This window comes from Podarcis gaigeae (genome assembly GCF_964106915.1).
Source record: "Podarcis gaigeae genome assembly, chromosome: 10".
Taxonomy (NCBI): Eukaryota; Metazoa; Chordata; class Lepidosauria; order Squamata; family Lacertidae; genus Podarcis; species Podarcis gaigeae.
Window position 1 is genome coordinate 1,337,606 of NC_139686.1, and position 24,757 is coordinate 1,362,362.

The following is a 24,757-nucleotide window of genomic DNA, read 5'->3' on the forward strand; positions in this document are numbered from 1 at the left end:
GTTGACCTTCATTCCCCAGAAGCCATGACAACTGCCGGGAGAGTCTCTTTAATATTACTGAGAAGCGACATGGTAAAGGTAAAGGGACCCCTGACCATTAGGTCCAGTCGTCACTGACTCTGGGGTTGTGGTGCTCATCTCGCTTTACTGGCCAAGGGAGCCAGCGTACAGCTTCTGGGTCATGTGGCCAGCATGACTAAGACGCTTCTGGTGAACCAGAGCAGTGCATGGAAACGCCGTTTACCTTCCCGCCAGAGTGGTACTTATTTATCTACTTGCACTTTGACGTGCTTTCAAAGTGCTAGGTTGGCAAGAGCAGGGACTGAGCAACGGGAGCTCACCCAGTTGTGGGGATTCGAACCGCCAACCTTCTGATCGGCAAGTCCTAGGCTCTGTGGTTTAACCCACAGCGCCACCCTGTGTTCCAAGCGACACGGTAGCCATCACCTAATATCAGGTGGAGGACGGAGCAAACTTGTTCTCTCCTGCTGCGGAGGGTAGGACTCGAACCCATGGCTTCAAGTTACAAGAAAGGAGATTCCCACTAAACCCAGGATTGGGCTGGTGACCCTTGGGGGTCCCTTTGACTCTACAATTTCATGGTTCCATGAGGGTTCTTGTGATTATTATTATGCTTTCCTGCGCTCAAGTCATGCGCTTGTGGAGAGGCCAGGATCTCCGCGCAGTAAATTGGCCTAATGGACCACAAGGTGCTGAATTATTCCAGACTCGCTTCCTCTGCAGCTAAATTCCTTCCTCACATGATTTCAGAACTTGCCGCCATTCAAGAATCCCTTTAATTTCATTTACGGACGTCAGAAGAGCCTCGGGCTGGATCCTGCCAGTTGCCCCTCTTGTGCAACATACTGTTCTCAAAGTCCCCAAGCAGATGCCCATTCTGGGAGACCTGCAAGCAGGATCCGGGCTGCCCTTTGCAAAGGGCCATGGCTCAGGGAGAGGACACCTGCCCTGCATGCAGAAGGGCCCCAGGGGCAATCCCCAGCGGCAGGGGATCTCCAGGCAGGGCTCAGGGGAAACCCCTGCTTGGAAAATCCACTGCCAGTCAGAGTAAGCACTACTGAACTGGATGGATCAATTTATTACTCGTTCACTACTCATTATACACCTCTTGTCTTTAAGGTGGAGCCGGGGTGGGGGTGGGGACCCAAGCGGCTTCCAAAAACAATAATAAAAGTATCCGTAAGAAACATTAGCAGTAGTTATTTTAAAACTTTTCAAAAGTGGAACTAATAATAGGCTAAAAGTAGATTAAACCACGGACGCGGCTGGTGCTGTGGGTTAAACCACAGAGCCTAGGACTTGCTGATCAGAAGGTCGGTGGTTCGAATCCCCGCAACGACAGGGTGAGCTCCCATTGCTCTGTCCCAGCTCCTGCCAACCTAGCAGTTCGAAAGCACATCAAAGTGCAAGTAAATAAATAGATACCGCTCCAGCGGGAAGGTAAACGGCGTTTCCGTGCGCTGCTCTGGTTCTCCAGAAGCGGCTTAGTCATGCTGGCCACATGACCCGGAAGCTGTATGCCGGCTCCCTCAGCCAGTAAAGTGAGATGAGCGCCACAACCCCAGAGTCGGCCATGACTGGACCTAATGGTCAGGGGTCCCTTTACCTTTACTTTTAGATTAAACCACCCATCGAGTTTCTAGATGTCTGGACGGGCTAGTCTAAACAAGAATGCTTTCAGCAGGTTCCAAAAGGCTTACGGTGCTTGATCTCAATAGGCGAGGAGTTCCAAAGGGGAGGCGACTGAGTTCTTACAAATGCTGACAGGGGATTATGGGCACCTGTAGCAATGCCAGTTCCACTGATTCTAGCAGCCGCGTGGGCACATCTGGGGCAGCAAATTGGCAGCCCATCTGAGCAGCCCAGGTGTTCTGTGCTGGCAAGGCCTTGCCTGTCAGCACTTTTGCTGCAGCATCCTGCACTCACTGCAGCCAGACACGATGGCCTGGTAGCAGAAGGCAGCTCTGCTCCTGTGGTCAAGGAAACCGCCCTGAGCCTGACTGCAAAGCAAAGAGCAGAGGAAACCTCGGGGGACAGAGAAAAACCTTGGGACTCGGATCTTGAACTCGTGACTCAAGCCAGCTCTTCCCCTGACTCCTTTCCATCTGTATGAAAATAATAGAGGAAGTGAAATCAATCCAGCGAGCAAATTCTGCCCGTGTGGTTTGCATTTAATTTCCATTTCAAACTCTTGCAAACCACGATGGTTCTTTCTGGGAGAGGCTTCCTGGGCTTCCGACCAAACCTCCATCACACACTTCTTCCTTTTTTTCCAGCCAGGAAAAGCTGGTCAGGTCCAAAACACAAGGTTTTTCTTGGCATGCAAACAGGAGTTTCATTTATGTCCCCCGAGGAGAGTCTGGAGTTCGAGGGAGAAATCGAGGCGGGCAGATTGCGTGCCCGGTGCTCAGGCCAGCTGCTCCTGGGCTCAGCACCCCTTGTCAAAGGGGCTTGATCCTGCAAGGGGAGGCGCTGCTTTTTAATGCAGCCACAACTTTCAATGTGTGCACCCTGGCTGCGTGTACTCAGCACTGACACCAATGCACTCTGCGCATCCTCAAGAGGCCGTTCTCTTTCTTTCCTTCTTGGGGTGAGCCCTGGTGCTAAAAGCCGCTTTTTCCTGAGGGGTTTGTTGGCTGGGAATGATGGACTCAAGGGCATCCTGATCAAATTTGCAGATGACACCAAACTGGGAGGGGTGGCTAACACCCCAGAGGACAGGATCACACTTCAAAACGACCTTGACAGATTAGAGAACTGGGCCAAAACAAACAAGATGAATTTTAACAGGGAGAAATGTAAAGTATTGCACTTGGGCAAAAAAATGGGAGGCACAAATACAAGATGGGTGACACCTGGCTTGAGAGCAGTACATGTGAAAAGGATCTAGGAGTCTTGGTTGACCACAAACTTGACATGAGCCAACAGTGTGACGCAGCAGCTAAAAAAGCCAATGCAATTCTGGGCTGCATCAATAGGAGTATAGCATCTAGATCAAGGGAAGTAATAGTGCCACTGTATTCTGCTCTGGTCAGACCTCACCTGGAGTACTGTGTCCAGTTCTGGGCACCACAGTTCAAGAAGGACACGGACAAACTGGAACGTGTCCAGAGGAGGGCAACCAAAATGGTCAAAGGCCTGGAAACGATACCTTATGAGGAATGGCTAAGGGAGCTGGGCATGTTTAGCCTGGAGAAGCGGAGGTTAAGGGGTGATATGATAGCCATGTTCAAATATATAAAAGGATGTCACATAGAGGAGGGAGAAAGGTTGTTCTCTGCTGCTCCAGAGAAGCGGGCACGGAGCAATGGATCCAAACTACAAGAAAGAAGATTCCACCTAAACATTAGGAAGAACTTCCTGACAGTAAGAGCTGTTTGACAGTGGAATTTGCTGCCAAGGAGTGTGGTGGAGTCTCCTTCTTTGGAGGTCTTTAAGCAGAGGCTTGACAACCATATGTCAGGAGTGCTCTGATGGTGTTTCCTGCTTGGCAGGGGGTTGGACTCGATGGCCCTTGTGGTCTCTTCCAACTCTAGGATTCTATGATTCTAATGTGAGATTTGGCCTCCCTGCCTAAGGCTGATGTCCTCTGCCGTCCCCCCAAGAGCAAAGGCACCAGGAGTCCATTCGCCAGTTCAGCAGAACCGCGTCCAACTACATTTTGGGGTTCATGAGTCACTGGCCAAAGGGCGGCAGCGGAATTGATACAGAGGGAAAGCGATTTGGGCTCCTTTTGCTCCAGGGCCTTGCCTCGACGTCTGTCTTGAACACCGGGCTCTGCTTGGAGGAAATTATTATTATTATTATTATTATTATTATTATTATTATTATTATTATTATTATTATTATTACTCTCATCTGGCTGGGTTTCCCCAGCCACTCTGGATGGCTTCCAACAGAACATTAAAAACAAAATAAAATTTCAAACATTAAAAACTTCCCTAAACAGGGCTGCCTTCAGGTGTCTTCTAAAAGTCATGATTCTAGATTCAGGTAGGTAGCCGTGTTGGTCTGACGCAGTTGAAATAAATTTAAAAAATTGTCTGGTAGCACCTTAGAGACCAACTAAGTTTGTTCTGGGTTTAAGCTTTTGTGTGCATGTATCTGAAGAAGACAATTTTTTTATTTGTTTCTAAACATCAGATAGTTGTTTATTTCCTTGATATCTGATGGGAGGGTGTTCCCCAGGGTGGGCACCACCACCGAGAAGGCCCTCTGCCTGGTTCCCTGTAACCTCACTTCTCGCAGGGAGGGAACTGTCAGAAGGCCCTCGGCGCTGGACCTCAATGTCTGGGATGGATGATGGAGGTGGAGACATTCCTTCAGGGATACTGTTTGCAAGCCAAGAAAAATCTTTCTGCCATCGTAGAATCATGAAATACCCCAAGGGTCACCTAGTCCAGGCCCCTGCAATGCAGGAATCTCAGCTCCAGGATCCAACCTCTGCTTAAAAACCTCCAAGGAAGGAGCGTCCACCCCCTTCGAAGGGAGTCCATTCTACTGTCAAACAGCTCTCGCCCGCAGAAAGTTCTTCCGCAGGGTTGGTTGGAATCTCATTCCTCATTTGGATCTGTTGGCTTGGGTCCTCCCCTCCACAGCATCAGAGAACAAGCTCGCTCCATCTTCCATGGGGCAGCCCCACAAATATTTGAAGAAGGCCGTCATATCACTTATCAGACTCCTCTTTTCCAAGCTAAACATACTCAACTCCTTCAACCATTCCTCATCAGGCTTGGTTTCCAGACCCTGGATCCTCTTGGTCACCCTCCTCTGTACACCTTCCAGCTTGTCAACATCCTCCTTAAATTGGGGAGCCCCGAACTGGAAACAGTATTCCCAGTGTGGTCTGACCAAGGCAGAATAGAGTGGGACTATGACTTCCCTAGGGATGCGGGTGCCACTGTGGTTAAAACCACTGAGCCTCTTGGGCTTGCAAATCAGAAGGTCGGCGGTTTGAATCCCCACGATGGGGTGAGCTCCTGTTGCTCTGTCCCAGCTCCTGCCAACCTAGCATTTCAAAAGCACACCCGTGCAAGTAGATAAATAGGTACCGCTCTGGCGGGAAGGTGAATGGTGTTTCCGTGCACTCTGGTTTCCGCCACAGTGTTCTGTTGCGGCAGAAGCAGTTTAGTCCTGTCTGTCGACAAATGCCAGCTCCCTCGGCCTGAAAGCAAGATAAGCGCCGCAACCCCGTAGTCGCCTTTGGCTGGACTTAACCGTCCTTTGCCTTTTTACCTATGAAGGTAAAAGGTATAGGGATCCCTGACCATTAGGTCCAGTTGTGACTGGGGTTGCGGCGCTCATCTCGCTTTACTGGCCGAGGGAGCCGGCATACAGCTTCCGGGTCATGTGGCCAGCAGGACTAAGTCGCTTCTGGCGAACCAGAGCAGCACACGGAAACGCCGTTTACCTTTCCGACAGAGTCTTACCTATTTATCTACTTGCGCTTTGACTGCTTTTGAACTGCTAGGTTGGCAGGAGCAGGGACCAAGCAACGGGAGCTCACCCCGTCATGGGGATTCGAACTGCCGACCTTCTGTCTGTGGTTTAACCCACAGCACACCCGCATCCCCTTTTTTACCTATAGCCGGGGTTTATTTTAGGGGGACAAGCTTTATTGTAAGGGCAGAACCGAGTTACCTGCGATGCAATTGGTCAATTCGTTAAGTACTTTTTTATTTATTTGCTTGATGGGGGGCAACTGACCTCCTGCATTCCCCTGCCTTCACCCATAGTGCCCAGACCTGGATACAGGAGTCTTTGTGAAGTCTGACCAGGGCAGAATGGAGGGGTACCCTGTCTTTCCTGGAAGAATTGCATCTGGCAGGACGATTCGGATGGCCGTCCCTATGCAGACACTGGGTTAAAAACAGCAGCGCATGCCCCTCCCGACCTGTTTGCTCAGGGTCTCCTGCAATGTTGATTAACAGCTTCCTCCTTGCAATGTCTCCCCTCCTTATTGCTCCTGCCATATCAATGGGCAACCTCTGAACTGTACCTCATTTACAGGACAGTTCCTGCTCCAAAGAGAGGGCTTTCATCGCGGGGTTTTCTCTCATTTTTGTCCTCAGCAAAAAAACTAAAAACATAGCAGGTTTGTAGCCAGCATACATGTACCTTCTGACAGTACCTGCCTGGTTTCCAGAGACCCGGAGTTCCAAAGGGTACACAAAAGGTTTGCGCTCTTACAAATGCGGAGCAGGGTTTTGTGTGACCCCTGTAACAGGGCCAGTTCTGCAGATGGTCCAGCGGACACTGGTGGGCTAAACTGGTCCCGAGTTGTTAAGGTCTTCATATACCAGGGGTAAGTAACACCTTGGAGTTGGCTCGGTAGCAGCTCTGCAGCCTCTGCAGTGGGCAGTGGGCATCTGAAGACCTGAAGAGGCAAGAAGCTGCCCCTCGCAGCTCCTGGGGTGCTGTGCCCCAGGAATGCCAACCAGGCCAGGGTAGCCGGACAAGCGAAAGAGGACACCTCTGCTGCCCTCCAGTGGCCAGACGGGGAACCTCAGGCCCACTTACACCGGCCTGTTTCCCCAGTGCAATTGCAAAATAATAATAATAATAATAATAATAATAATAATAATAATAATAATAATACAGTAATAATAATAATAATTTATTTGTACCCCGCCCATCTGGCTGTGTTTCCCCAGCCACTCTGGGCGGCTTCCAACAAAACACTAAAATGCAATAACATTAAAAGCTTCCCTAAACAGGGCTGCCTTCAGATGTCTTCTAAAAATTTGGTAGTTATTTTTCTCTTTGACATCTGGTGGGAGGGCGTTCCACAGGGAGGGTGCCGCTACCAAGAAGGCCCTCTGCCTGGTTCCCTGTAGCTTTGCTTCTCGCAGGGAGGGAACCGCCAGAAGGCCCTCAGAGCTGGACCTCAGTGTCCAGGTAGAACGATGGGGGTGGAGACGCTCCTTCAGGTATACAGCGGGAAGGGACCCAAGGATCATCTGGCCTTGGCCGGGGAGGGTGGGGTGTAAATTATTATTATTATTATTAGTCCAACGCACTGCAATGCAGGGAGCTTTTGCCCGAAGTGGGGCTCAAACCCAAGTTCCTGAGATTAAGAGTTTTCTCTGCAGGGCTGCTGTTTCAGAAGGGGATGCTGGAGGCTTTTAAGCAGAGGTTGGGTAGCCATCTGCCAGGAATGCTTTGGTTGTGATCTCGGTATTGCCGGGGGTTGGACTAGATGACCCTCAGGGGTCCCATCCAACTCTACAGTTTTATGGTTCTTCACCATCTTATCTTGGCTGGCAGCCTGAAATAAGCAGGGCATGGGAAGGTGGAGAAATGTCCTCTGTTTGATTTCCACAGAGCAAGCTGCTGTTTTTGTCTGGGCTAAAGGGGGGAAGTGGGATAGGGGAAGAGTTTGCAAAGCTTCGCTGGCCATTTTTTATGGTTTCCTCATTTATATCCTCCAGCTTTGCTCTGGGCATCTCCCTTTATTGAAGCTCTTGCTGGTGACTCCATTGTGACCCACACTTTAAGCGTGCAGAGTGGCGGGGGGCTGCCCCCCCCCGTGGTAAATCTTTACTAATATTTCCTTTTAATGAGGTTCATCCCGACTTTTAAACTAGAGAATTGTATTCATGGCTGCCAGTTCCCTCCTCCCAGGGTACTGCCTTGCTGCTACTTCCCTTATGTTTATTATCGTTCTGTGAGGTGGTTTTAATTCCTTATTCTTAGCTGCCTTGAAACACTTGTAAAAGATGGGATTGGGTAAATCCTGGAATGAAAGAATGAATGACTCAAGCCAGGGTTGAATTTATGCTTCTTTTGTTTCCCAATTTAAAGTGAAGCTGTGTGTCCACACCCCCCCCCCAGCTTGCACCCCAACAAAAAGACTACATTGAGAATTTCTCTCTCTCTCAGAGGAGTTCACCATCACCCCGTTGTGTCTCTGTGTGCATAATCAACCTGGATGCGGCTTCTTCAGATAACTGGGCTGTGCCTCTGCATGGGGAGTGATCGGCCAAATGAGCCAGTTTCACCCGCTCCAGGGAAACAGCAGAATCATCTGCGTCAAGCACAGCCGGGGGGGGGGGGACAGGCTGGGGAGTCCAGCCCAGAACGGTGAATCACGCAGAGACAGAGCAGGCAGCCTCCTCTGAGGACCCTGGGATCTTTTCTTGAATCCGTTCTCTGGCAAGATGCTTGCTGGGCAGGGATCTCTGCTCCAGGGGGCAGCACTTTGCCTACAGAAACGCATATTTTCCGTTTGCAGAGCTGTTGCCTGTCTTTGAGTCTTTGGCAGCAAGAACAACAAAGCCGTCTCTCTTGGGACAGCGCAATTTATTTCGGCATCAACTTTCCTGGCCTCTCATCTCTCCCCTTCGTTGAATGTATCCTGGGAGTCAGGATCCAGCTTCACCAGGAGACGCGCACTGCGTCTTCTGAATGATGTCTCTGCCTGAGGTTCTTTCCTTTGTTCTTTGTGTAGGGCTGCCCTTGCACCTTGCTTGTGGGATGCTGCAGCCCAATTGCTGACAGCAGCGAGGTCTCGTCAGTCTGTGACACCTGCGCTCAGAAATCTGCGCTGGCTGCTGATTTGCTACTGGGCCAAGATTAGTATACAAAGCCCCTGGGACCAGTTTGCCTACGAGATCGCCTCACCCTGCATGTGGCCACTTCACCTCTTCAATCTTCACGAATTATGGGAACCGGATCCCCGTCCTCTTGCCAGACGGGTCTTGAAAGGTCCAGGAGAGCCAGGGGGGAAGGCAGGCAGCCTCTCAGGGTGCAGGCTTGCAGGCGGCAGAAGCTGGTTGTGGGCCACTTCCCATTAGGCGCCACTTCCCATTAGGTGCAAATCCCTGGCTGCAATTTTTAGGAAGGAGGAAAGAGGGTGAGCCCACCTGGCCATGTCCCACCCTCGGGCTGGGAAATAGGAGAAGAGTTTGCTTCTTGATCAGCCCATCCAGTCATCACAGTGGCCAAATACCTCCAGGGATCAAGATAGACTGCCCCTGGCCCTGCAGGTTCCATAAGAACACAAGGAAAACCCTGCCGGATCAGGCCCATCTAGTCCAGCATCCTGTTCCCACAGTGGCAAGCCAGGCACCCGTTATGGGAAGCCAGGAAGCAGGATTCGAGCACAAGAGTAACTCTCTCTCACACACACCCCTGTCGTTTCCAGCAACTGACATTCAGAAACATCGCTTCCTCCTGCTGGGGAGGCCCGGCCCAGCCGTGATGGCCAGGATCCACGGACCAGGTGGCCAACGCCTTATCTATGCCCCCACCTCCAGGCTGCCTTTCCTCTCAAAGTACCAATGAGGTGCCGTTCAGGGTTGACCTGTGCATGGCACAAACCACATGCATAGTTAACCTGTGGAACTCCCTCCCACCGGAGGCAGGGACTGCCACCAACTTGGGTGGCTTCAAAGGAGGGTTGTACAAATTCAGGGAGGAGGAGAGAGGCTGTTGATGGCTCCTAGACATGTTGGCTCTGCTCTGCTTCCGCAGTCGGACTGAGCAGTGCTTCTGAATGCCAGAGATGGCAGGAGAGGAGAGTCTTGCTCCTGGTGGAGTGCAGGATCAGGTTTAAGGTGCTGGTTTTAACCTTTAAAGCCCTATACGGCCAAGGACCCTCGTACCTATGGGACCGCCTCTCCTGGTATGTCCCACGGAGGACCTTACGGTCTTCAAACAAAAACGTCTTGGAGATCCCAAGTCACAGGGAGGTTAGACTGGCCTCAGCCAGAGCCAGGGCTTTTTTGGCGGTGGCCCCGATCTGGTGCAACACTCTGTCACAAGAGACCGGGGCCCTGCGGGACTTGACATCTTTCCACAGGGCCTGGAAGGCAGAGCTGTTCCACCAGGCCTTTGGCCAAGGCACCTCCTTTGGCAATCCTCATAGAACTCTAGCCCAATGGTTGCCATTGATTTGATTTGAGCTGATTTTATAACAATTTGATTATAGAATGCTGTATTACTTTACTGTTGTTAGCAGCTCTGAGCCCAGCTTTTGCTGGGGAGGGTGGGATATAAATAAATTATCATTATCATTATTATTATTATTATTATTATGCTCAAATCTTGCATACAGGTTTCCCAGATGAGAGCCCTTTGGCCTGATCAGCTTCTTCAGCCCTCCTCTCACACTGCAGGAGCAGAAAGAGAGTTTCCCTGTTCCGGCTCCCCTGCCAGCCTGCGCCCGCGGCTGAGGCTTGTGTACAGCTGCAGGCAGGCAGCTCCCCAGTGCCCAGAGCGGCCTGGCACAGTTAATTATGCCCCAGGAGAGGCAGGCAGGAAAACAGCCCCATGGCAGCTAGCCTTGTTTTCGTTCCAGAGAAGGAAGCCTCTCTGGCGGCAGCAGAGGCGGGTGAGCCTGCCAGCTAGCTAGCCGGCCCTCGTTCCCTGGCACCCGCTTGAGAAGAGGCTGCTGGATCACTTAGGGGCCAGCCAGATGCCCATGGTGGAAAAGCAGGATCTGAGCACAAGGGCCACACTCTCCCCTCCTGCGGTTTCCCACAAGTGGCATTCTGAAGCACTGCTGCCTCTGACCTCAGAGGTCAGAGCAGAGCCATTCTGGCCAGGAGCCACTGATATCCCTCCCCTCCATGAATGGGCTTAATCCTGTTTTATAGCCGTCCCAATTGGGAATCATTGCTGCCTCCTGGGGGAGCCATTCTATGTGCCCATTACCACAAGGCCTCCTCTCTCAGATGCTTCATTGATTTTGTTTGCCAAATACCGTATTTTTCGCTCCATAAGACGCACTTTTTTCTTCCTAAAAAGTAAGGGGGGATGTCTGTGCATCTTATGGAGCGAATGTGTGGTCCCTGGAGCTGAATTGCCCTGGGGCAAAAAGCAGATCATGCTTTTTATTTTTTATTTTTTTGAAAGAGGGAAGTGGGTGTTGAAACAAAGCCGCTGATCGTTTGCCCATCAGGGAGAGAGATAAGGGACGCTAGAGATAAAGGAGGCTGCCTGGGAGGGGGGAGGCAAAGACAGCAAACTTGCAAAGGGGGGGAACAGGAAGATGAAAGCAATAAGGAGAGAAATTAGAAGAAAAGGAGGAGCAAAAAACTGCTCCAGCTAAGGAAAAGACACTAAGGCAAACAAGAGGGAAGGGAGTGTTGAAAGGAAACAGCTGATCGGTGGGATCGGGAGGGAGATAAGGGACGCTAGCGGAGGCTGCCTGGGAGGGGGGAGGTAAAAGCCCATGGATCCTCAGGATTTTTACACTGGGTCACCCCGAATTCACCATCAGATCACATAGCATGCCCATGGCTTCATCCTGCACCCAAAAAATCACGCACCTGCTGTTGCGTGGGGCAATGGCACAAAAACATGGTTACAAAGCACGGATCCACATGGATCCTCAGGATTTTTGCATTGGGTCATCCCAAATTCACCATCAGATCACATGTCTTTGGCCACAGCATGAACCACAAAAATCATACATCCACTGTTTCGTTCAGAATATATTTTCCCCTTGTTTTCCTCCTCTAAAAACTAGGTGCGTCTTATGGTCAGGTGCGTCTTATGGAGTGAAAAATATGGTATTTGCCAAATGTGTGTGCAATGGACACACTCTTATTTAACACTAGGTGGCGTTTGGGATTATTGCTTTTGACTGACAGCTGACAGGCAGTGAGCGGCATTTGATGGCATTTGACAGTTTCTGAGCTCACCGGCCTTCCCCGAAAGCTGGACCAAATCTAGTCCAAACTGTTCAAATTCTGAGACGGGTATCAGATGCAAAACGGAGAAATCTGAAATGTGGGCTAATCTTCAAGGTGCTTCTGTTCTACCTGGAAACCTTTGCACCACAGCTCACAGAATCGCAGAGGGAGCCCCAGGGGTCATCTAGTCCAACCCCCTGCAATGCAGGGACCGCAGCTAAGCTCTTGGTGACCTATTACAGGGGTCTGCAACCTTTAAGACAAAAAGAGCCACTTGGACCCGTTTCCGGAGGAAAAATAAACTGGGAGCCGCAAAACTCGTCATTATAAAAATAACTTTTTTGTCATTTTTTTATTATTTCTTTCTTTGACCCCTCAGAATTACTCCTCCTCATAGAAATAAACGTTAAATTAACAATTTACCTTTGTGTGTGTGTGTGTGTTCTTCACTCCCTTCAAAACAGTGACCAGCGTACATGTCCCCTTTCAATGCAGTGACCAGCGTACATGCCCCTTACAATGTAGCGGGCGGAAAGGTGACGTCGGGACAGTGTGTGACTAATGCACGCACTGCCCCCATGCGACGTCACAGCCAGTACAGCACCCGCCACAGTGGGGAGTGTCGGGGTGCACAGTGCGCCTCCTCCCCTCACTAGTATCCGCCCCGGAGCCGCGGTAAAGGTGTAAAAGAGCCACATGCGGCTCCGGAGCCGCGGGTTGCAGACCCCTGACCTATTACTATGGAGGCAACCTGGCTGCTCATCCCACTAGTTCCCTCCTTTGACCTGATCTCCGTGGGGTCCCAAGTCCTGACGGGACACCACTTTGGGGGGCAAACTGCTTGGGATCTGAAGGGATTGGAAGCTGTCTGGTCCAGATTGGGAGAAGGGAGGCGAGACGCTCCCTGATCTCCAAGGACCACCCTATTCTTTTTTTATTACTATTAGCAAAAAACATAAAGAAAAAATAAACAGAAAACGCATATGTAAAAAGGAAAATAGAAAAAGAAAAGAAAAAGTAATCTTACAATAAATGTTCTTGGACTGATAAATATCTTATCTTATATATTGCGAAATTGTTTAGAAATCTAAGATTTATATACTAATGTAGTTATACAATAAGGTAAAGGTAAAGGGACCCCTGACCATTAGGTCCAGTTGTGACCAACTCTGGGGTTGCGGCGCTCATTTTGCTTTATTGGCCAAGGGAGCTGGTGTACAGCTTCCGGGTCATGTGGCCAGCATGACTAAGCCACTTCTGGCGAACCAGAGCAGCGCACAGAAATGCCGTTTACCTTCCCACCAGAGTGGTACCTATTTATCTACTTGCACGGGTGTGCTTTTGAACTGCTAGGTTGGCAGGAGCAGGGACCGAGCAATGGGAGCTCACCCCGTTGTGGGGATTCGAACCGCCGACCTTCTGATTAGCAAGCCCTAGGCTCTGTGGTTTAACCCACAGCGCCACCCATTTCCCAATCTTTTTTTTTATTATTAGCAAAATAACATACAGGAAAAAACAAACAGAAAAAGCATACGTAAAAAGGAAAATGGAAAAAGAAAAGAAAAAGTAATCTTACAATAAATGTTCTTTGACTGATATAGATCTTATCCTATATATAGTGAAATTACAGTGGTACCTCGGGTTACAGACACTTCAGGTTACATACGCTTCAGGTTACGGACTCCGCTAACCCAGAAATAGTACCTTGGGTTAAGAACTTTGCTTCAGGATGAGAACAGAAATCATGCTCTGGCGGAGCAACGGCAGCAGGAGGCCCCATGAGCTAAAGTGGTGCTTCAGGTTAAAAACAGTTTCAGGTTAAGAACGGACTTCTAGAACCAATTAAGTACTTAACCCGAGGTACCACTGTATTTAGAAATCTAAGATTTATATACTAATGTAGTTATACAATACAATACAATACAATACAATACAATACAATACAATACAATACAATACAATACAGTATCTTAAAAAGAGAGAAATTTGTTCACAAGATCAAGGGACTGAATCGGACATTGCCACGTCCTTCTGGAGCAAGACCAAAAGCCTTGACTCTCGTGTCCTGGAATAACCGAGATTGGTGACCACTTTCCCAAGTCAGCCCAAGACAGGCAGTCTATGGGCAGGAAACGGAAGCCCTCCAAGCAGCCCAGAGGTCTGGGGGCATGGGAAGAGGGAGGCGCCCCACCTTTGCCCAGGGGAACAGCAGCTGAGGCCACCCTGTATATGCCTCTTCCCTGCTGTCTCTGCTCAGCCCATCGCAGCCAGGCCACAATTAGCAGCATTTGCTACCTGGGAGATTAAGGTCTCCAACGTCACTCCTCTATCCTGCGGCAGAAATAGCCAGGAGCAGCTTTGCGGGGCAAGGGTGCGCCAGAAAAAGGTAGGCAGCGTTTCCGGAGGGGTCCACAGAAGCCAATGCCCTGCCCTGGTTCTCTTAATGTGTGTAGAAAGCAGAGCCAGAAGAATCATGAGTTTGTGTGCATTGGCAAGTCCATGTGGACATCCCAGTCTTCTGCTGGGCAGTAGATATTCTCTTTCTGCCTTCCTACTTTACACAGCTATAGGCTCCTGTTGATCTACCCAGAAACAGACCTTGTTAGCATTGCAGCGTCTGACATCGAGGAACTGGACCTCACCGATTTGCGCGGCTCCAAAGAAATTCTGGGCTTTTTACAAAGTTACTGAAGTGCCCTGTGCATTCGGCACCTTAAGTGCCCAAAAAAGGGACAAGGAAATTCTTGCTTAGAATGCTTTTGGGGCTGGGCATGTCACCAGACCTCATGGAGAATAGATAAGATAATCCTTGCAGGTGCTGGTGGACTCCATCCCCTGGTCGCCCTCCTAGTTTTCCATTGTCAAAGGCAGGAGGGACTGCTGGAGAGCCCCCGCCCTGCCTTTCCCTCCAAAAGACCCCCAATTCAGTCCTGCAAAGAACTTGAGGAAGAGCTCTTTGCCACTGGCTGCTATCTGAGGATCGCTGTGTATACTAGAGGCTATCTCAGGATTGAACCACCTTGTGATCTTTAGATGATGATGATGATGATGATGATGATGATGATGATGATGATGATAATAATAATAATAATAATAATAGGTATGCATAAGGTCCCAGGTTCAGTTCTGCATGGCAGGGCTAGGAGCAGACCCCGCTGCCTGAAGCCCTGGAGCACTAGCTGTGTTCCTACACTTGGGCCCAATCCACTTGTCTGCCCTCAATGGGTCAAGCCCAAGGCCAGCCCAGCTGAGCTGCTTTCCTCCTCAGCTACCTTTCGACAGACAATAGCTGAGGACCTCAGAGTGTAATAGATGGCTGGAGTCAATTCTCCTGCTCCCATCCTGCTATTCTCTGTGCTTTGTGGGGCTCAGGAACCCTTCAAAGCAGGTTTGACCAGGCAGGGCAGCTGGAAGAGAGGCCCCCCTCTTTCAAAGGGGGAGAGGGTCTCTGGGTGGCTCCTCGCCATGACGCCCACACTCTGCCTCCGCAATGAAGAAGCAGCAATGCACCTGAATAACAGCTGCTGGAAATGGTAGAATAGTGCTTTTCTGCTCAGGTGCCAATTGCAGGTTTCCCAGTAGAGACATCTGGCTGGCTACTGTGAGAACTGTGTTGAGCCACCGGCTGGATCTGGCAGCCAGGCTCTTCTCATAGTCCTACTCTCTGCAGCAGTGGCAGGATGGGGACAGGCTGGGTCTCACGCATCCCTTTTGGGTCCTCCTGAGCTCTGGAAAGCCCATGGGCACCCATCATTCAGGCAGCTCAGCTGGACTTGACCCAAGGGGGCTCCCTGCCTTCCACGAGTTTACGGCGTAGGTTTTCAGCCCCTCTGATTCGGCACACAAGTGCCGCCAGCAAAACCCATCCAGACCTGGGTGAGATGGCCCTGGGCCAACGCCCGCCCCCTCCCCACCGCCAGCAGATGCTACGCAGATCAGATGAGCACCTGCCAAATTCATATTAAGCCTTTAAAAGTCATTACGTAAGAGCTCAGACACTTTAGGCCAAAGGCAGATAACTAGCCCCCGAGCAGCCGTCCGAAAAGAGCTCCCACCCCGGGGTCACCCAGGGTCTCTGCTGAGCAGATGGAGACTCAAGCGCCACTTGCGGGAAAAATTAAATCATAATCGTCACCCACCCAGCTTAGGCAGCCTTCAGATTCGCCATGGAGCCTCAACTCCGGAGCCTCAGCCCCCAGCCCCTTTGGGGTCATTCCCAGTTCCTGGCTGAAGAGCTTGGGCACCCACCCTTCTGTGGGGATCCTCACCCCTGGAAAGGGGCTCAGATTCCTCCTGCAGCCCAGGCCTCTATGCCTTCTCCCTTAGGTGCCACCAAACTGTCTATGCCAGCGCTCTCTTAAGCCACGGCCTAGGACCCTCGTACCTACAGGACCTCCTCTCCCGTTATGCCCCACGGAGGACCTTAAGGTCCATAAATAGCAACACCCTTGTGGCCCCAAGGAAGTCAGATTAGCCTCAACCAGAGCCAGGGCCTTTTCAGTGATGGCTCCGCCTGGTGGAACGCTCTGCCTCATGAGACCAGGGCCCTGCAGGATCTGATTTCTTTCCGCAGGGCCTGTAAGACAGAATTGTTCCGCCTGGCCTTTGGCTTGGAATCAGTTTGATTCCCCTCCCCTCTTTCTTTTTCCTTTCTCCTCCTTTGATGAGGCTGCATTTTAATGTTTTAATGTCATATTTTAATCTTGTTTTTAAGTTGTATTCATTCAACTTGTTTTTATTATTGCTTGTTAGCTACGCTGAGCCCAGCCTTGGCTGGGGAGGGCAGGGTATAAATAAATTATTATTATTATTATTATTATTATTATTATTATTGTTATTGTTATTGTTATTATTATTATTAGCCTCCTGGTGGACCAGCTGGTCTTTCAGTAAACAGGTTGGATCAGTGATTTGCTCTTTGGCATCATCCCAGCTGGGGCCCAGTTTACCTGTGAGGTCACCTTACCCCTCAAGTGCCCTCTTGACCTCTTCGGGACGAGGCCTCTCTCCTGTCAGCAGCCTGTTTTTTTATTGTTTGAATCCTATTATAGTTTAACTGCATCTATAGTGGTACCTCGGATTAAGAACAGTCCTGTTTACGAACGATTTGGTTTACGAACTCCACAAAACCGGATGTAGTGTCCCAGTCTGAGAACTTTACCTCGGTCTACAAACAGAATCCAAGCGGTCAAAGGGCACTGACAGCGAGAGGCCTCATTAGGCAAAGCACGCCTTGATTTAAGAACGGTTTTGGTTTAAGAACGGACTTCCAGAACGGATTGAGTTCATAAACCGAGATACCACTGTATTTCAAATTATGACTTTAGTCTTCCCCATTTGATCTGTATTGTTTTGATTAATAATAATAATAACAATTATTATTATTATTATTTAAACCCCACCCTCCCTGGCCAGAGTTGGGCTCAGAGCGGCTAATACCAATAAAATCACAGTAAAAACATAAGGGGGGGGGACCAATTTAAAATACAGGTTAGAATGCAATTTAAAATGCACCCTCATTTTAAAGTAGCCGATAAATCAAAACCATAAGGGGAGGGAAACATAAGGGTCAGACTGAGTCCAAACCAAAGGCCAGGCGGAACAGTTCCGTCTTGCAGGCCCTGTGGAAAGATGTCAAGTCCCGCAGGGCCCTAGTCTCTTGTGACAGAGCGTTCCACCAAGTCGGGGCCAGTGCTGAAAAGGCCCTGGCCCTAGTTGAGACCAATCTAACCTCCTTGCGACTTGGGACCTCCAAAGTGTTGTCATTTGTGGACCTTAAGGTCCTCCGCAGGACATACCAGGAGAGGTGGTCCCATAGGTACATGGGTCCTGGGCTGCATTTGTGCAGGCTGCCTTCGTTCCTGGTCTGGGGAAAACACAGGATATTGATAAACATTAATTTTATTACTATGGCCCAGATACGCTCACAGGGACCAGCACACACTCCATGCCACATGCAGAGCTTTCCCCTCCATGATGATTCCTGTTTCAGCCGGGGAGACACACACACACACTTGTGTAGTTGCTTTGGGCAGCTCACCTTCCGTTGGGAATAACAGTGGCCTACCTTGCTCTGTGTGCATGTGCCAGCCCACAAGAAGGCCTCTGCCGGGTCAGGCCACAGGTCATTTCAACGGGACTTTTGCACAATGAAGACCTCCCCCTGCAGTTGCATCCCAGGTGATCAGGGGACAAGAAATGGGGCAGCCTTCAAAAACTGGCATGTCTGGAGCCTACAGGGCTGGCTGTGCAAGCGAGAAGCAGGGACCAGGGGCTGTCACAAGGATACTGGGCAGGGGCCCTGGAGGTCAGGGGTCCCTTTCCTTTGCACTGAGATGGACCCGGGTTCAAGCCCTAATAGTGCTGCTGTCTCCAGGCACGGCTGGTTATGGCCCCTGCCTGAAATTCTAGGCAGCTGCTGCCGACAGCGAGTGGAGAAGAGCCTTTCTGAACTTCGGGTCCCCAGAAGTTCTGGCACCCCTGACCACAGGCCATGCTGGGGTGATGGGATTTGTAGTCCTGCAACATCTAGGGACCATGAGAGGCTGATGCCGAAAATACTGAGCTGGGTGGGCTGAGCTCTGCCTCTGTGCAAGGCAGGGGGGTGTCTCAGGATCCTGCCCAGGGTTCTGGGTGCCCCCAGGTCACCTCTTGACTTGGCTTGGCAGTGGAGGGGGGATGTTGCAAATGTCTTCAAGGCCTCTTGGAGGTCTTGGGACCTCCGGGTGAATTCCAGGGACATTTTGGGAGGCAGTGGTAGATTTCAGGTCTGCAGCAGCATCTACTCTGTTTCTTTTTGAACCCAAAACACTGAAAGCTCTCTAAGCCCAGGGATTTGTTTTGAGGGTCAGGACTGAAGGGAGCTCCCACTTGGGGTTGGGCCTGAAGAAGGGAAGGTGTAGAGGTGAGACCGTAGGATGGAGCAAGCTGGTTTTCTTCTGCTCCAGTCGGAAGGATCTGAACCAGTGGATTCAAAGGACAGGAAATGCGATTCCGACTCAACATACGGAACAGACTTTCCAGTGCTAAGAGCTGTTTGGCAGTGGAACGGTCTCCCTCAGGAGGCTGTGGGCTCTCCTTCCTTGGAGGTTTTTAAGCAGAGGTTGGGTGGCCATCTGTCCTGGATGATCTAGTTGAGACTCCTGCATTGAAGGGCGTTGGACTAGATGACCTAAGGGGGTCCCTTTCAACACACACCGCCAAACTTTATTCATTTCAGTTGGTTAATGTAGGGAGGCAGAAGAGCCAGCTTGTTGCTACTGTTGTTATTGTTATTAATTCAGTTCCTCACATTCCCCTTCCCCAGGATGTCCCAGGGTGGCTAAACTCAAAAATTACAATATTAACGCCAATTAAAACCAATGTACAACTACTAAAAATATACCCCCTGTGGCACAGTCAAATGGTTTTGAGCCACTGGAAGTCAGAAACCCTTGCTGATCTACTTTGGGTCACCCAGAGGTCCACCAGTCGATTCCCGCCTAACCTCTGCCACTCAAGGGCTGTGGGGACAGTCGGGAACCTCCGAGAAGCAGAGAAGCCCCAAGCTGGGAGTGTCTCTCCTGGCACGGCAAGCGCAGCGACGGGGGGGGGGGGGTGGCTGGTGCTCTCCAAGGGCTACCCGGAGCCAGTCGCCCCCACTCGCCAGTCGAGCCCACCTCGCGGGGTAAAACCGGGATGAGCGCGCGTGTGGACGCGCACCTGGCGCCCAGGTGCAGAATAAGCAAGTGCGCAGCCCGTCTGAGTTCCGCCTGCGAAACTAAAACGACCCTTTTGCCAAGAACTGAAGTTCAGAAGCACCGCGATTGGTTCCGGAGTTAGTGGGGAGCGACCCTTTGGAAACCAGCCGTGGGGAAGGAGAGACTAGCTCTCACCCCGACCCCCCACCCGGGGGCTTCCCCGAATCCTGTGCCGCTCACCTCTCCGGCTCGTAACCGGCCTGCAGGAGACGAGCGTTGTACCTCTGCGCCGCCGTCTCGTGTCCCGCGTAGATGGGGGCGCAGCCGTTGGCCGGCCCGCCGGGGCGCCGCGTCCTCTGGCCGGGGGCCGCGGGCTCGCGCAGCGGCCCCACGATGCGGCTGTAGTCGTAGTGGGGCGCCCCCGACGCCTCTTCGCCCGCCTCGACGCCGCACAGCGCCGCCTGCCCGTCCATGGCGAGCAGCCTCGACGGGGCGCACGGCGCGCTGCGGCGCCCCGGACACTGCCCGAGCCGCGTCCCCCGAGCGGATGGCCCTCAACGGCGCGCTTGCGGGCGGCTCTCCCCGGCAAGGCGCTCCCGGCTCCTGCGCGCCCGTCCTCTGCCGCCGCCGCTGCCCTGCCCGCGCTGCCTCCACCCCCGCCGGGCAGAAGCGGCCGAGGCTCCGTGCCAGCAGCCGTGCCCGGAGACGCGCACGCCGAGGAGCGCAGGACGCCCTCCCGTGGACACAGGAGCTCTCCGGGGGGCCTCGAGGGACGCCCCTGGGGAGCCCTTCCGAGGCAGGGCCCCCTGGAGACCCCGCCTCGCCCCGCTCAGCCAGGTCCCTCCAAACCCCGCACCCTCTCCTGTTCCTCTGGCAAAGCGGAGGTGCCTCTGCACATGGGCAGAGGGCGATTTCTGTCCCGGCGAGTTTAGGGTCAGCCAGGGGGCAGGGAAGGTTTTTAAGCAGATCTTTAGCTGAGATTCCTGCATTGCGGCGGGTTGGACTAGATGACCCCTGGAGGTGCCCTTCCAACTCTACCATTCTATGCATGTGGATGCCCACTTTTCTCTTTAGATATTGGGTGGTGGTCTGGACAGGCAGAGCAGCTGGTTTCCTTGGCTGGGGACCCCAGCCTGGAATTGGGGGGGGGCACAGGGAAGGCGCTTGGGTGGGCAATGTACCAGCACGGTTTTTGGGTTTTGCCGTGATGCTGCCATCACTCATCTTCCTTTAAAACACACACACACTGCTTCTAGGGTGGCTGGTATTGATATTTGATGAATTATTGTATTTTAATATTTTGCTGGAAGCCGCCCAGAGTGGCTGGGGAAACCCTGCCAGACGGGTGGGGTATAAATTGCTGTTGTTGTTGTACCAATTGCCACATGCAGATTTTGTGCAATTTTGTGCACAAATGCCCCGAGATGGTCGCACCTAAACACATACCTAAACAGTACACCACAAAGTTAACTATGGAGAGGGAACCTCTGAGCATACCCTGAGTGGTTTTCACTCACCTCGCAGCTCACCCTGCCCCTGGGTTAAGGGGGAAGGGGCTTCCCGGTCCTGATCCCACGCTGCAGCACTGGGTTTCCTTTGGCCTGCACCAGAGATCCAAAGGCCACCGATGGAGCCCAGTCCCCAGCTGGCCAAGAGGGAGGAAGGGCATCTCTGGCCAGTGCCTCTGCCCGCCCCACCCCTCTAACATTCTCTGCCAGGTCATGATGAACCACAACGAAGGGGCCTTTCAGGACACCGGGCTCACAGTGACCCACGCCAAGAAGTCCAGCCATTGCACGCTGCATGGGAAAGGGCCCTCGCGTCCAACAACGAGCATCACCAATCCCCAGTCGCAAGAAGGGAACCCCGAGGGTCATCCAGTCCACCCCCTGCAATGCAGGAATCTCAGCTAAAGCATCCATGACAGACGGCCATCCAGCCTCTGCTTAAATACCTCCGAGGAAGGAGAGTCCACCACCTCTTGTGGGAGTCTGTTCCACTGGCAAACAGCTCCTGCTGTCAGAAAGTTCTTCCTGATGTTTAATCGGAATCTCCTTCCTTGTAACTTGAAGCCACGGGTTCGAGTCCTAACCCTCCGGAGCAGGAGGAAAACAAGCTTGCTCCATCCTCCGTGGGATAGCCCTCTAGATGACCCTCTACAAGTTGATGATTCTAGATCCCCTGAATTCTAGATCCATGGCTCTGCCAGCTTCCTCTCCAGACTCCTGGACCCTCAGCATGTGGTGCAGGCCCAGGCAGGCAGCAGGCAGCTCCGTCCCTTCTAATGCCCGTGAAAGCGCCCAGGGAGGGAGGCACAACTACAGCCAAGTCCAAGGAGCATCCGAGTGACCTCTCCTGACCTTCCTCCTTCCACGTGGACCATCCCAGGAGTCACTGAGTGCTAATATTGACTTTCCCTGCTTGGCCTGCAGCCGCCTGGGCTCCCAAGCTGTGACCTGTCATGTGCCGGCGAAGAGACAGCAAGCTTGCCAGGGCAATTCCTCTGTCCAGGCAATGGCTTTGGCAGACTTGAGAAGTACCAGGATGAGCCAGCGCCAGATCTGGCTTGGGCGAGCGGCTGGTGGTTGGTGGGCAGAAAGGCTCACCCTGAGATCCTGTGGTGAAGGGTGGTATATTATTATTATTATTATTATTATTATTATTATTATTATTATTATTATTAACAACAACAACAACAACAACAACAACAGTGGTAGTGGTGGTAGCATTGTTCCCAGTGCTTACTTATTAAATTATTAAATTTGTATACTGCCCTATGCCCGCAGGTCTCAGGGCGGTTCACAAGATAAAATCACAAGATAAAACATCAACTTCTTTTTCTTTGGCGATCCCTCGTAGCCGAGGAAGATTGTCTTCCATAAACATGGTTTTAACAATGAGTCCGTAAGTGACTGTGGAGGCCAATTCTGGATCCACACGTCCTTCCACAGTGGGGACATTGGTTTCCGGGCGGGAGTTGATCACAGTGTGGATTTGCCAAGCGTGCCTTCCTCTTGGCACGTTTCTCCCTTGCGTCCTGAGTTCGAGTGTCTTCAAAGCCCAGGACACCTTTGGTCAAGGCTGTTCTCCAATCGGAGGGCGTGCAGGCCGGTGTTTCCCAATTGTTGGTGTTTATACTACATTTTTAAAGATTTGCCTTGAGAGAGTCTTTAAACCTCTTTCGCTGACCGCCAGCATGACGCTTTCCATTTTAATAAAAATAAAAACAACCCAATAATCAGATCCACAATGAAGTGAAGAGACCCTCAGGCATACAGAGCAGAGAGGAGCCCAGTTTGCCTCTGAAGGATGAAGAGACACAGCTTCAGAAGAGGCCGTCCAAGATGAGTATGCCATCCTCGGAGCCACACAAGCAGGTGTTTTGGAAATATTTCGGTACGCCCCTCAAAGCATTGTAAAAATAAGTTTGCAGCATCATTTCCCCGAGAGGTTTCCTGTGCATTTAACAGCTGCATGGTAGCAGGCAGTCAAGTGGACCACTATTTTCCAACCCCAAGAAGAGGAAAAATGGAAATGTGGTGATCTTTCGTCACCACATCTCCATTTTTTCTTCTTCTGCAACAGGTTTTTCAGTGACATTGCTGTCAGCTTTGAGGTGAGATTTGACCGTTGGATTTTAAATCCGGACTCCGATACTTATTTTATCTTCAGTTATTCAGAATCTCTGGGGACGGGAAGGTGCAAACTATTTTTAATATTGTGTTTTAATGTCATAGCTCGCCCTGGGACCTTAGGCCGAAGGGCTGGTGAGAAATAAATTTTATATACTGTATTTGTGGGTCTGGGTGTGAATCCTGCATTGCAGGGGTGGACCAGATGCCCCCCCCCCCGGGTCCCCTCTAACTCTACAGTTTTATGATTCTAGGAATAAAGTGACTAAGTACATACAAACCTCCTGGGATTGCAAAACGCAACCAGAATTCATCCCAGTCTGGGGTGCTTGTAACAGGGTGCTCAGTAGTTAGTTGCAGCAGAGGTGACCAAAATAAAAAATCCTGGGTTTTAAAGTGCTGTGCACTTTTACGATATACGATATCTTTATTGTCATTGTCCCATACAGAACAATGAAATTGAAAAACTACATAAAACTACTACAAAACTACATAAGACATTCAAAAACCCCTAAAAACTCTGAAACCCCATTTTAAAATACACTATACTATAGAGACCCCTTATGCTGCGTTTAGAACCAGAATTGCATCTGCGTAGAAACTGATTCTCAGATGGCTAGTCCTGGCCTTTATAACCCTATACCTTCTTCCAGAAGGCAGAAGCTGAAAGAGATCATTTCTGGGGTGCGCAATATCCTGCGCTATCTCTGCCGCTTTCTTATGGCACCTGGCAGCATAGATTTGATCCAAGGTGGGAAGAGGGCACCCAATTATTCCCAGTCCCAGGTGCGCCAGGGCGTCCTTTTGCTGGTTGCAGCCATCATTTCAAGCCAAAGGGACCATAAGACAAGCCCCGCAAGATCCGGCCCATGGCCTTTCCAGTTCTGTCCATTGGGCCAACTAGAAGCCCCAATGGGAAGCCCGAAAGCAGAATTTGAGAGCAAGAGCAACTCTCCTCTCCTGCGGTATTCAGAAGCAGGGCTGCCTTCATCCTGGCTCAGAGCCATCCATAGTCCTCTCCTCCTCCTCCCCAAATCCTCTTTCGAAGCCGTCCCATTTGGTGGGATGCCTGAACTGACAGCTGATGCCTGAACTGAGCGGCTTCATTTTCTGTCTGCCACAACAGCTGCGAGAATATTGCTAGCAAAGAATGGGAAGAAACAAGATTTACCGACTATCGAAGAAGGGCAGATGAAGATGATGGACTATATGGAACTTGCAGAACTGACCGGGAGACTCCAAGACCAGAGAGAAGAGATGGTGGAAGAAGATTAGAAGAAGTTTAAGGAATATTTGAAAAAAATATGTTAATATTTAAATCTTAGAATAGCTTTGGAAGTGGATATAGGCTGTAGGGTTAGAAGTAGAAGATAGGGTATTTTAAAACAGTATTATTTGTAAGTGATAAAATGTGAAGTTATTTTAAGTGTGTTTAAAAAAAAAGATGGTTAGAAACTATGATATATGTAAACTGCTAAAGATGAAGTAAAATGAAAATCAGATAGGTGGGACTTGTTTCTAACAATGTTTAGAAAAATAAGGATAAGACAAGAATCTGTTTGTATTGTTTGTTTTTCTGTTTGTGTTCTTTATTTGTGTTATAAAATGAATAATTTTTTTTGGAAAAATAATAATGAACTGCGCAGCTTCAGGGAGAGTGTGTTGTTTGGGATCCTGGAGCCAAGTGTCTCCCAAGAGAGGTGAAATAGCAACAGCAGAAGACCAGCCCCAGATGGGGCCGCAGGATCCTGCCAGCTTCACGGAAAACCCACCCAGGTCCTCTCTG

The 24,757-nt window shown here is 50.8% G+C and overlaps 1 protein-coding gene across 4 annotated transcripts in view; it reads right to left on the reverse strand.

Moving 5' to 3' along the window:
• IMPDH1 (inosine monophosphate dehydrogenase 1) overlaps positions 1-19,975 on the reverse strand; it is a 63,499-nt gene extending 43,524 nt beyond the window's left edge. The window contains exon 1 of one of the 4 annotated variants that reach the window (XM_083700338.1): positions 19,580-19,975. In XM_083700338.1, the coding sequence (XP_083556464.1) occupies positions 19,580-19,812 (233 nt within the window). In that variant the 5' untranslated portion in view covers positions 19,813-19,975. The remainder of the gene's footprint in view (positions 1-19,579) is intronic. The other 3 variants (XM_083700335.1, XM_083700336.1, XM_083700337.1) reach the window with 3 other exon arrangements.
• Positions 19,976-24,757: the final 4,782 nt, after the last annotated feature.